Source organism: Sinocyclocheilus anshuiensis, unplaced genomic scaffold (assembly GCF_001515605.1).
Source record: "Sinocyclocheilus anshuiensis isolate Anshui unplaced genomic scaffold, SAMN03320099.WGS_v1.1 scaffold38, whole genome shotgun sequence".
Taxonomy (NCBI): Eukaryota; Metazoa; Chordata; class Actinopteri; order Cypriniformes; family Cyprinidae; genus Sinocyclocheilus; species Sinocyclocheilus anshuiensis.
The window spans coordinates 2583068-2595243 of record NW_015544213.1 but is presented as its reverse complement, the minus strand read 5'-3'; the positions used below and the strand labels follow the sequence as shown (position 1 = coordinate 2595243).

General features: G+C 43.2%; 1 protein-coding gene across 1 annotated transcript in view; it reads left to right on the top strand.

Annotated features, from left to right (window-relative positions):
- The window catches only part of LOC107697080 (trace amine-associated receptor 4-like), a 24210-nt gene that overhangs the window by 7602 nt on the left and 4432 nt on the right, over window positions 1-12176 (top strand). The window contains exon 3 of the mRNA XM_016497723.1: window positions 10890-11312. Within this exon, the coding sequence (XP_016353209.1) occupies window positions 10890-11312 (423 nt within the window). The remainder of the gene's footprint in view (window positions 1-10889; window positions 11313-12176) is intronic.

Here is a 12176-nt window from a genome sequence, read left to right as displayed (position 1 = left end):
CACACCCGGAGCAGTGGGCAGCCATTTTTTGCTGCGGCGCCCGGGGAGCAGTTGGGGGTTTGGTGCCTTGCTCAAGAGCACCTCAGTCGTGGTATTGAAGGTGGGAGAGAGTGCTCCCCCAACCACAATCCCTGCTGGTACAAGACTCGAACCCGCAACCTTTGGGTTACGAGTCCGACTCTCTAACCATTAGGCCACGACTTCCCCTAGGTCCCTACCAATATCCAGCAACTATTGCCACTAGCAATAATTTTGATCAAACAATTAAAAATATGTATGTTTTTGTAATTTCGGACACATCTGAAATATGGCATACCATAGGGTGACCATACGTGCCATTTTCCCAGGACGGGTCCTGGCCAGGATTTGTTTTGGTTTTGTTTTCCTGTTTTCATGCTTGCTGAAGGTAATGATCAAAAAGTAGTTTGACCAATAACATGCAAGCTTGTACATAATGGACCAATCATGGCGTGTGAGAAGGTGGGATCTACGGTCAAAGCGATGCAATTACGCGTACATATTAGGTGTGTTCGACTTAAAAGCAGCGCGGCTCAGGCCGATCAGTGTTTGGCATGAAAGTACCTCGAGAGCGTTTCGAAAGCATAACCGTCTGTGTGGTGCTTTGATGTCATACACCGATCGGTCTGCACACGCAAACAAAGCCAAAACCTAGATATTTTAGGCAATATAGAAATCCTGGCCAGGACGCGTCCTGGGAAAATGGCACGTATGGTCACCCTAGCATACCATTGATATTACTTAAGAAGTTAAAGTAAATATGTAAGAAAACTGCGCGCTTTCAAGGACGCACATTTAATATATGAGCAGAGTAAGAACATAAGATAGTCGCACACCGGACAAGAACCACGATTCTACATCTAGGACAACCCACAGGTATTGCACCCAGTTCAAGACAGCAGTCCAAAACAGTTAAAGATAATTTTAGGAATTAACAAAGTTGTGTTGATGAGTTTGAAGTACGGTGTTTGACAAAACAGCAAACGGAAAGAGAGCACGATCTGGCTATTATTAGCTCTCTATATATAATGCAAGAAAGACAAACTATTTACTGAAAGATGCATAATAGCTGCACAATCCAACGCTAAAGTGCCCTTGCGGTCCGGTCTATGTGCCCCCGGTCCACGATTTCTGCCGAGGGTAGGGGTGTGCGATATGAAGATTTTTGATCGTGGGCGATAAAAATGTCTCCACAATCTGCTTTTGAAGAAATATCGTTGTTTCGTGCTACAGTGCACATTCTATCAGCTGCAGATCTGGCACCGCCGAATCAATATACTGAACAACGCGACATACATTAACATCAGCGTTAACTCAGAGGTAGAGTTACACTCACGGGACACTGCACTTATTCACAATCACAAAAGTAAATTTTTTTTGCATCTGCTTTAAAGCCTTACTGGTTAAACAATTAATTCGTGTGCTGTTCTGACAAGTGCATTTTCTGAGTACACCCAAAGCGCGCGCACGAAAACGAAACAGCCCGTCAAACAGTGCCTGATTACTGAACTAAGTTTTGTGCTAATACTGTCAAAACACACAAGGCTTATGTATAGACTCAGTTGGTTATGTCTAAAATGAAAGTAAACAAATGAGAGAAATGGATGCGTGCTTGTATATTAGATGCGTGAAGGTCTTAAAGGGACAGTAGGTATGGAGCCAGAATGATCTCAATAATAATTCACGCAAAAGACGCGATGCACACATGCGTGTAACCCAATTCACATGCATGAGAAATAATTCACGTGCACAAAAAAAATATATATATTCACAAAAACCAATTCACGTGCACAAAATAAGAATATATGTTCATAAAATACGTTTCACAAATGCAAAATACAATTCACAGATGTACAAATGTGTACAACCTTTCTGAATGTTTAAAATTCATGCGTTTATCATGGGCTGTGAATGTGAATCGCCTTGGATTTGTGTGTATTTTTGAGACTTTCCTGGCAGCGAACTCCTCCCACGCAGGACACTCGTATTCGTTAGCCAATCAGATTTGAGCCTGTCAGTCGACCAATCATTACCCACTGTAGGCATATGAATCGTGTGCCCTGGGCGTGCCTACCTGGATGCTGACGTCATCAGCGCGAGACCACCGTTCAAGTTACGATTCAGCAGAGGTATTTGCAGTTGATCGTTTTATTTCAGTTAACTAGCCAAGTAAAGGTTTATGGTTTTATTTTTGCATGTTTACTTAAAACTTGGAAGTAAAATTGGTCATTTAGACACTCGCTAACGTGAACAATGTAAGCCAGCGGCTTCTATGAATACAGATAGTGTTGCCAAAAATGCAACTGAAAGGAATTGTACTCATTGCCCTGTTTTTGATCAGAAATGCTGGGTGGCAAATGTTCAGCCTAGCTCCCACTTAGTGCTGACCCTGCCCTCATAACCATAGCTTTATAATGATGAATAGACCTCACGAGAACTCAGTGTATGAACAACGGGATGTTTGTACTTACCATTTGTGCAACAAGATGCAGTGTTCAATTAATACACACTAATTGTTTATTATACCACAAACCCATACCCCCCCCCCATCCCTCTGTCTGGTTAGACACATTCATTGAGAAATCCTAAACGCCAGAAAAGCTCACAAAATACAGCACCTATGATTTTATGGTTGTGATGTCACTCTTCCAATGGTAATTTTGGACTGGTGTTTTTTGTTCTGGAAGTTCTAATATATGTTTACATTTTATATCACATTCATTTAAAAATAGATAAATAAAGGGAAATTTTCGATTGTTTCAGTAAGTAACACATTTTGTTTTTAGTCAATTTCCATTTCAGGACAGAATGAAGTGGTTAACTTTTTTTTATTAAATTTACCATTATTTTCCGTTATTTATCCGTTTAGTCAGATTTTGTGCTGCAAAACATGCATGACAGCCGTTGTCCATTTTGTCATATAATTATAGCCACTCGACGTGAATTATATAAATAATTTTAATGGCATGGCCATTCAAAACCCGAGGGTCTACCATGTGCATAGTAAAGCAATAACTGCAGACAATAATTTTGGGCAGGAATTAATTTAAACACAGATATTGTGGCGGATCACAGACTTATAAGTGCATTACTGCCATCTATCTCTCAAATGGACCATTGACACTTTATCTACAATCTCAATTAGGAGAGATAGGTGGTGGTAATGCACTTATACATCTGCGATCCGCAGTAAAGCAAGAAGTAGAAGACTACTCACGTGCCTGCTGTTGAGAAAGCGCTCAGGAGGATGCGCTCAGGACAGTTCGAACAGTTCGGACAGTTCGGACATTGCGTGAATCAGAGGTAAAAAAACGATATAAATACTGTTCAGTTTCTTGTACAGACTGATCGTTTTGTGTCTTTACACATCAATGTATCGTCACGAGCCGCAGGGTTTAATTTGGTTTTGTTTGTGTGTTTTTTCTTTAGTTTTATTGTATGTTTTAGCCGTGATTCCCATTCACCTCCATTATAAGACTGACAGACTGCAACGGTTTGTGTTCAAAATCTTCGTTTGTGTTCTACTGAAAAAAAACAAAGTCACCTACATCTTGGATGCCCTAGGCGTAAGCAGATAAACATCAAATTTTCATTTTTGGGTGAAATATCCCTTTAATAGGATCATGTCGTTTTGTCGCTGTGTGTCAATGGCGATGTGAATGAGGCTTAAAGGGGTCATGAACTGCATTTTTAATTTTTCATAATGTTTCTTGAGGTGCACTTGTAATGTTAGTATGATTTTTACATCAAAATTGTCAATTTAGAAACGAAAGACCATTTTCTACCCTGACGCTCTGTTGGAAAGGGAGTGTCTGCTGGGATACTTGCTGTAAATGCCCACTGCTGATTGGCTAACAACTTCACATATGAAATAATCTCTTACTCTCATAATCACTTTCACAGACTTTTTCATTAACTGTTCCCTCCTGTTTTCTCTTGATGAAATTCCATAGTAAATTTCAACGCACTACACTTATTATTAACCAAACTATGAAATTCTAGTAGCTCAGATTCAGTACCACTCCATACTAAAAAAACATTATCAATGTAGCGTTTCCATAGAACAATGTGTCTCAAGAAATCATTCGCCACAGGATTTAACACAAACCGATGCTCAAACTTTTGGAGCTTTTGTGTTGCCGACTTTACATCCAAAAATTGTCCTTTTCTTTTTGTTCCACCACATTGTCAAAGAAAGAGCAGTTTCCTTTTCCTCCGGGTTGCAAGGCTCGTGGGTCGACAGTGAGTGACGCACCGCTTCCTCACTCTCACCCACGACGCCCCCTATTGCCAGTGGCCAAGAGGTCGCGGTTAGGAGACACAACGCCTCTCCACGCGTATCTGGCCAGTCCCTCCGGGGACACAGGGAGTTTTGCTGTGATGACTCAGAACGCGATGCCTTCTGGGCCACCCAGCACAACTCCCCATCGCTGCACCACTGTGGCTACGTCGACTGTCCCTTTGGTGCCACTGGTACGGAGTTTGGGAGCGTGGCTTGCCCAACCCGTCCTGCTGGCTCATTCGGACGGTTCGACTCGGCTACGCGATTCAATTCGTCAGGCGACCTCCCAAGTTCAATGGCATTCTTGAGACTTCGGTGGCAGTTCGAGACGACTCTGTCTTGCACGAGGAGATTGCTGTCCTGTTGGCGAGAGGATGCAATCAAGCCGGTCCCTCTAGCCGAGATGAGGAAGGGGTTTTACAGCCCTTACTTCATCGTACCCAAGAAAAGCTGTGGCCTTCGACCTACGAGTCTTGAATCGGGCCCTTCACAAGCTCCTGTTCAAGATGTTGACGCAGAAACGTATTATCAAATGCGTTCAAGCCCAGGATTGGTTTGCAGCGATCGACCTGAAGGACGCGTACTTTCATGTCTCGATCCTCCCTCATCACAGACCGTTCCTGCGGTTTGCGTTCGAGGGTCGGGCATGGCAGTACAAGGTCCTCCCCTTTGGGCTCCCCTGTCCCCCCGCGTCTTCACAAAAGTCGCGGAGGGCGCCCTTGCCCCACTATGGGAAGTGGGCATCAGGATCCTCAACTATCTCGACGACTGGCTCATCATGGCCCAGTCGCAAGAAGAGTTTTGCAATCACAGGGACCTGGTGCTCCGACACCTCAGTCAGTTGGGGCTTCAGGTCAACCAAGAGAAGAGCAAGCTCTCCCCCATGCATAGAATCTCTTTTCTCTGTCCCAAGGCAAGCCGTGCCCCCTGGGGGTGAGAGCCCACTCCACTCGGAGTGTTGCCTCCTCCTGGGCGCTGGCGCATGGCTCCTCTCTGGCAGACATCTGTCGAGCTGCAGGCTGGGCAACACCTAACACCTTTGCAAGGTTTTACAACCTTGGTGTAGAGCCAGTTTCTTCCCATGTGTTGGGTAACAGGTAATTTGCGGGAAGAACTGGCTCAGTGTCACACATGCTGCGCCATTCGCCATTCCCCTTCACACGGGGATGCGAGCACCTTCTTCTCCCAGTAGAGTTCCCCAGTTGGCGAACCCTGGTTTAGCATCCTCCAGCGCCCCCGGCAGTCAGACTTGGTGGAGCAGTCTGACGCCAGGCCCAGTACTGTTGGTGTTAGCATGGCCGGAGTCCGGTCAGTCCCTGTACTGGGCTAGGTGTCCATATGGCTTGATTCCCTACGTCCCCGGGTTGGCGAACCCTGGTCGAGCATCCTCCAGCACCCCCGGCAGTCAGACTTGGTGGAGCAGTCTGACGCCAGGCCCAGTACTGTTGGTGTTAGCATGGCCGGAGTCCGGTCAGTCCCTGTACTGGGCTAGGTGTCCATATGGCTTGATTCCCTACGGGTATTCCCATATATGTATTCCTCCATGGTAAGGTTTCCCTCTCGGTAAACCTGTGTCTTCCCTTGATAGACCCGCTCTTAGGCAGGACCTGCCTCAGAGACCCATTCCAAATGTAGTACTGCCTCCTGGGTCAGTCCATATCGGTATCTCCACATGTCACCTCCCTACGGGGAGGATGCACTCTTCTCGATATGATCGTTTTCTGAATCTCTGTGATAAAATTTGTGATTGCTGTTGAAAATCTTCATCACTGCTGCAAATACGGCAAATACGACTAAATTGTGAAATTGGTAACGAGCGCTTTAATGACACAGGATGATAGGATTGTCCGTGTAAAATGGTGTTACGGTCAGTTGGTTTGCGATACAAAGTAGTTTCAGTGCCTGATGCAGTACGAAGAACAAGCACATCCAAAAAATTCATTTTCTCTTGATGAAATTCCATAGTAAATTTCAACGCACTACACTTATTATTAACCAAACTATGAAATTCTAGTAGCTCAGATTCAGTACCACTCCATACTAAAAAAACATTATCAATGTAGCGTTTCCATAGAACAATGTGTCTCAAGAAATCATTCGCCACAGGATTTAACACAAACCGATGCTCAAACTTTTGGAGCTTTTGTGTTGCCGACTTTACATCCAAAAATTGTCCTTTTCTTTTTGTTCCACCACATTGTCAAAGAAAGAGCAGTTTCCTTTTCCTCCGGGTTGCAAGGCTCGTGGGTCGACAGTGAGTGACGCACCGCTTCCTCACTCTCACCCACGACGCCCCCTATTGCCAGTGGCCAAGAGGTCGCGGTTAGGAGACACAACGCCTCTCCACGCGTATCTGGCCAGTCCCTCCGGGGACACAGGGAGTTTTGCTGTGATGACTCAGAACGCGATGCCTTCTGGGCCACCCAGCACAACTCCCCATCGCTGCACCACTGTGGCTACGTCGACTGTCCCTTTGGTGCCACTGGTACGGAGTTTGGGAGCGTGGCTTGCCCAACCCGTCCTGCTGGCTCATTCGGACGGTTCGACTCGGCTACGCGATTCAATTCGTCAGGCGACCTCCCAAGTTCAATGGCATTCTTGAGACTTCGGTGGCAGTTCGAGACGACTCTGTCTTGCACGAGGAGATTGCTGTCCTGTTGGCGAGAGGATGCAATCAAGCCGGTCCCTCTAGCCGAGATGAGGAAGGGGTTTTACAGCCCTTACTTCATCGTACCCAAGAAAAGCTGTGGCCTTCGACCTACGAGTCTTGAATCGGGCCCTTCACAAGCTCCTGTTCAAGATGTTGACGCAGAAACGTATTATCAAATGCGTTCAAGCCCAGGATTGGTTTGCAGCGATCGACCTGAAGGACGCGTACTTTCATGTCTCGATCCTTCCTCCAAGCAGAGGTTGGCCCACTGGATAGTGGATGCAATCACCTTGGCGTACCAATCCCAAGGCAAGCCGTGCCCCCTGGGGGTGAGAGCCCACTCCACTCGGAGTGTTGCCTCCTCCTGGGCGCTGGCGCATGGCTCCTCTCTGGCAGACATCTGTCGAGCTGCAGGCTGGGCAACACCTAACACCTTTGCAAGGTTTTACAACCTTGGTGTAGAGCCAGTTTCTTCCCATGTGTTGGGTAACAGGTAATTTGCGGGAAGAACTGGCTCAGTGTCACACATGCTGCGCCATTCGCCATTCCCCTTCACACGGGGATGCGAGCACCTTCTTCTCCCAGTAGAGTTCCCCAGTTGGCGAACCCTGGTTTAGCATCCTCCAGCGCCCCCGGCAGTCAGACTTGGTGGAGCAGTCTGACGCCAGGCCCAGTACTGTTGGTGTTAGCATGGCCGGAGTCCGGTCAGTCCCTGTACTGGGCTAGGTGTCCATATGGCTTGATTCCCTACGGGTATTCCCATATATGTATTCCTCCATGGTAAGGTTTCCCTCTCGGTAAACCTGTGTCTTCCCTTGATAGACCCGCTCTTAGGCAGGACCTGCCTCAGAGACCCATTCCAAATGTAGTACTGCCTCCTGGGTCAGTCCATATCGGTATCTCCACATGTCACCTCCCTACGGGTAGGATGTGGCCTCCGTAGCGACCTTTTTCCTTAAGGCTTGCTTCCCCATCGTTCTGCCAGGCTGATAGAACAAATAAGAAAGATTTGAAGCAATCTTTCACTGAAGGTTGAAATCCCTTCCAAAAACTTTTTTGTGGACGAAACAGTAGCATGGCCTTCTCCAGCTGCGATGTACTCACCATTAGTCCCCTTCGGTACCAAGGTCAGTGTATTTGCGCTGGGGCTTTGGGAAGGTTACGACCTTAGCGTAGCTTTTGTCTTGACACGCTACGGCATGTCAACATTTGCAGCGCCACAGGGTTGTGACACTTTCCAAAGACCCCATATGTCATCATGACATAGCTCATAGTGACGACAGATAGGGAACGTCTCGGTTATGTACGTAACCCTCGTTCCCTGATGGAGGGAACGGAGACGTTATGTCCCCAAGCCACAACCTTGAACCATTCGCTGTTGCCGGGACATGTTCTCGGCTCCTCAGCGTAAAACCTAATGAGTGGATGCATGCTGTCGCCTTATATACCCGTGTACATGGGGAGTGGCTCAGCATGCAAAATCCACTAGCCAATTCTCATTGGCGTTTTCTCTTAAACTCCGAGATGATTGGGTTCCCAAGTGAGACCCCATATGTCGTCACAACATAACGTCTCCATTCCCTCCATCAGGGAATGAGGGTTACGTACGTAACCGAGACGTTTGCTATATGAAAAAGTAACTGAATAACATCATTCTGCCTGACATCTCCTTTTGTAAGTCATATGGATAAGAAACAAAATAAAGGTAAGTGATAAGATGTTTTATTTTTGGATAAACTATTTTATTCACAACATAATCTCTCTTAAAATACCTTATAGGGTTATGATAATCAAAACAGTCCTGAGCTAGATCAAGTTTTGATCTCTGCAAACCAAACTATCACTTTAATGAAATATTGATATGAATATATTTTTTCCCACTAATAAAAAGATTTTATCATTAGCTAGCTCCACACTGGAGAGCTGATTTATAACAGAAAATCAAGTTGTAATTCTAACTGAAAGCGACACTGACTGGTTTTTAATGTTTAATACTGTAAAGCTGCTTGATTTAAGGCTATCTATTGCATAAAGTACTATATAAATAAACATGACGTGACTGCACTTTACTGAAGTACCGAACTGCAGAGCTCGTGCAAACATCCACATCGCTGTAATCAGATGTGTTTTTAACTGCTGATTTCTCACCGTTGTCAGTTTTTGATGCGTTTATTTCATTATTGAGAGGAAAGCGCGCAGCATACGTTTACATAATCATCAAAACATCGCTCAGCAGCTTCTTGTTCGGTTCTGCTCTGTTTGCTCTGAAACGCTTTGTCTTCTTCTCTTGAATTGCATCAGGAGGGCTGAATTACAGTCTTGCGCTACAGCGACACACTGGTCAAACCGTGTTATTCCAGGGTCTTACATTAGGTCATATGAGATCAAATGACTGCTCGACAACAAAAATATTTGTCGACAATTTGTTTTGTCGATGTTGTCGATAATGTTGACTAATCGTTTCAGCCCTAGTTTGAAGAGCCTGTGCCAAAACTGAGAAAAATTACGCTATACTGATGTGCACATGCCCAGTAGTTTTTGCTGTATGCCATCTAGCCATAATCCAGAGGATGGTTTGAAAAAGTTTCTAATCTTCAAAAGTTTCTAATTAATCAACTCATGTCATGCGTAGTCCGGTCAATGGATTCACATATTGATCAATAATATAAAATATCCAAGTGTGTGATTATAATTAATAATTGACGTGAGTAGTAGCAAAAAATATTTTTGGTGAGCTCTATGTTCGGGGGCTCTGAGACCCCAGCTATAGAACATGATAAAATGCAATAGAGGTGTGACGTGCATTCAGTTTCTGTCTGGTGTTAAGGTTATTCTAAACTATTCTACTGAATCCCAAATAAGTGTACACACACACACAACCAAGTCAATGTAAAGTCAAACACAAGAGTCATGCGAAGTGCCGATTTTTTCAAACCAGCTGTCCCAACCTTCCGATACTGCATGACGTTCGAAGCTTCAAACGTCATCAATCACGTGGTATTGTCATTTCGATACAAGCATCGGCACAGTGTGTGATACAATAGTGCTTTGAAAACCGCGTCGGAGCATCGGAGCCATCAATCGTCCCATCACTACTATAGTATTTTACAGTTATGATAGAATATATAACGATTCAATTTACAGTACCTTCATAAATTGAAAAAGCAAAAATACCTGTTGCACATTCTTTGTTCATAATTTTGTAGATATGAAGTAAAAGAAATCATGTTGAATTTTATGCAGAAAACCCATCTTGCTCAGACCAAGGCAACTTGAAGCACCTGATATCATAATTACACCTTCCCAATTCGTAAATTCGAACTTCCCAGGAGGACTTGAACACACCATTAGTCATAGTCTGGAGCCTACAGGCTTGTAGCATCTAAAGGGACATATCGGTGAAAAAAAAAATTTGAAATGGGAGGGAAAATAATACTTAAGTGCATTTGTGTTAGCTTGAAAAACTTTTGTGTTCACTTGCAAAATATTGCGTTCCCCCAAGAAACTTTACATTGCAAACAATTTACAACTTTATCTTTACAAGTACTGAAATATAAATTTTCCTCCCACCTTATTTTTTATTTATTTATTTTTTCAAACAACCTGTTTAAATAAGTAATAACTATTTAAAGTGTAAATTTCTTGCATTCTAGGTTTATTTTTATTTTTATATCTCCTGTGTTCATGTTGTTTTTGTAACTATGGGTACCACTGACAGATGTAGGAGGGTTAACTTGAATCTCAGAGTATAAATGGACAAGCCTGAGCTGCTCTGAGACCATTTAACAAATTATATTGAGTGGGCATGTACTGTATTTATATTAATCTTTCTTTGCACATTTGTCTTTACCATGTCATTATTTATGAAATAATTCTAGGCACAATTTGGTCCATTTTTGAGTGGCTTTTTACATTTACAAAACAAACATTGTGTTTCAGTCTTGTATATCAGTCACTATTTAAAGCAGACGTGATGATTGCAAATGAAACTGACATTGAGAATGTGTTTCTCTGCTATCCACTCCGGCCGGACTCCTGTCCCAGAGCTCATCGACTTACCATCCTTAAAGTGGCGATGTATGTTTTCATGGTACTGATGATCCTCACAACAGTTTTTGGGAACCTGCTGGTCATCATCTCCATCTCTCACTTCAAACAGCTTCAGTCTCCAACTCACATGATCGTTCAGTCGCTGGCAGCTTGTGACTGTCTTCTGGGCTCTTTGGTCATGCCGTACAGCATGGTGCGATCTGTTGAAGGCTGCTGGTATCTGGGAGATGTTGTGTGTAAAGTGCATTCTAGTTTGGACATGACTTTCAGCATCTCTTCCATATTGCATCTCAGTTTAATTGCTATTGACAGGTACTGGGCCATTTGTGACCCTCTGAGGTACAAAATGAGGGTCACAAACTATATATATATATATATATATATATACACAGTATACATATACACATACCAATTTCACAGTTCTAGTTTATGCATGTATACACACACAAACATATACAAAATAAAATAAAGTTTAAGGCCTCCTAGTACAACACAACTTCAACATTTCTTTTATTATATGTCTTAAAATGTCCGTCAAATATGTCCGTCAAATATGTCCGTCAAATATATCTCCATTATTTTCTCCTTCCAAGAAAATCATAAAGGGTTTCCAAGCATCCTCAAAAGCTTTATATCTGCCCTTAATAATATATGTTATTTTCTCCAATGACATTGTTGCCAACTCTTTTAACCATCTCCCTATACTTGGTGCCTCTACCTTTTTCCAGTGAAGAGCTATGAGACGTTTAGCTTGTAGAGTACACATATAAACAAGAATATGTTCTCTTCTTCTCAATTAGGATATAAATTTAATATAAAAAAAATTTGGTTCAAGGGGAATAGTAACATTAATTATTTTACTTATCAAAGTTTGCACTCCCTTCCAGAATTTCAAGATGTCTTCACACTCCCATACACAATGAAAGAATATTTACACTTTTACTGACTGATTTATATATACATTCATATAAATTGTAGCCTAAATCTAAAGTTCATCCCAGTATTATTTGTCATTTACCCATATATCATTATTGTGCATATGCAACATGCACATAATGCCTTATTTTGAAATGTTATTATGAATATCAGTATTTATAGTTAAGATAAATCATGGTGCACAAAGACACCATTAGTCCTTTAAAGGGTTAGTTCACCCAAAAATGAAAATTAGCCCAT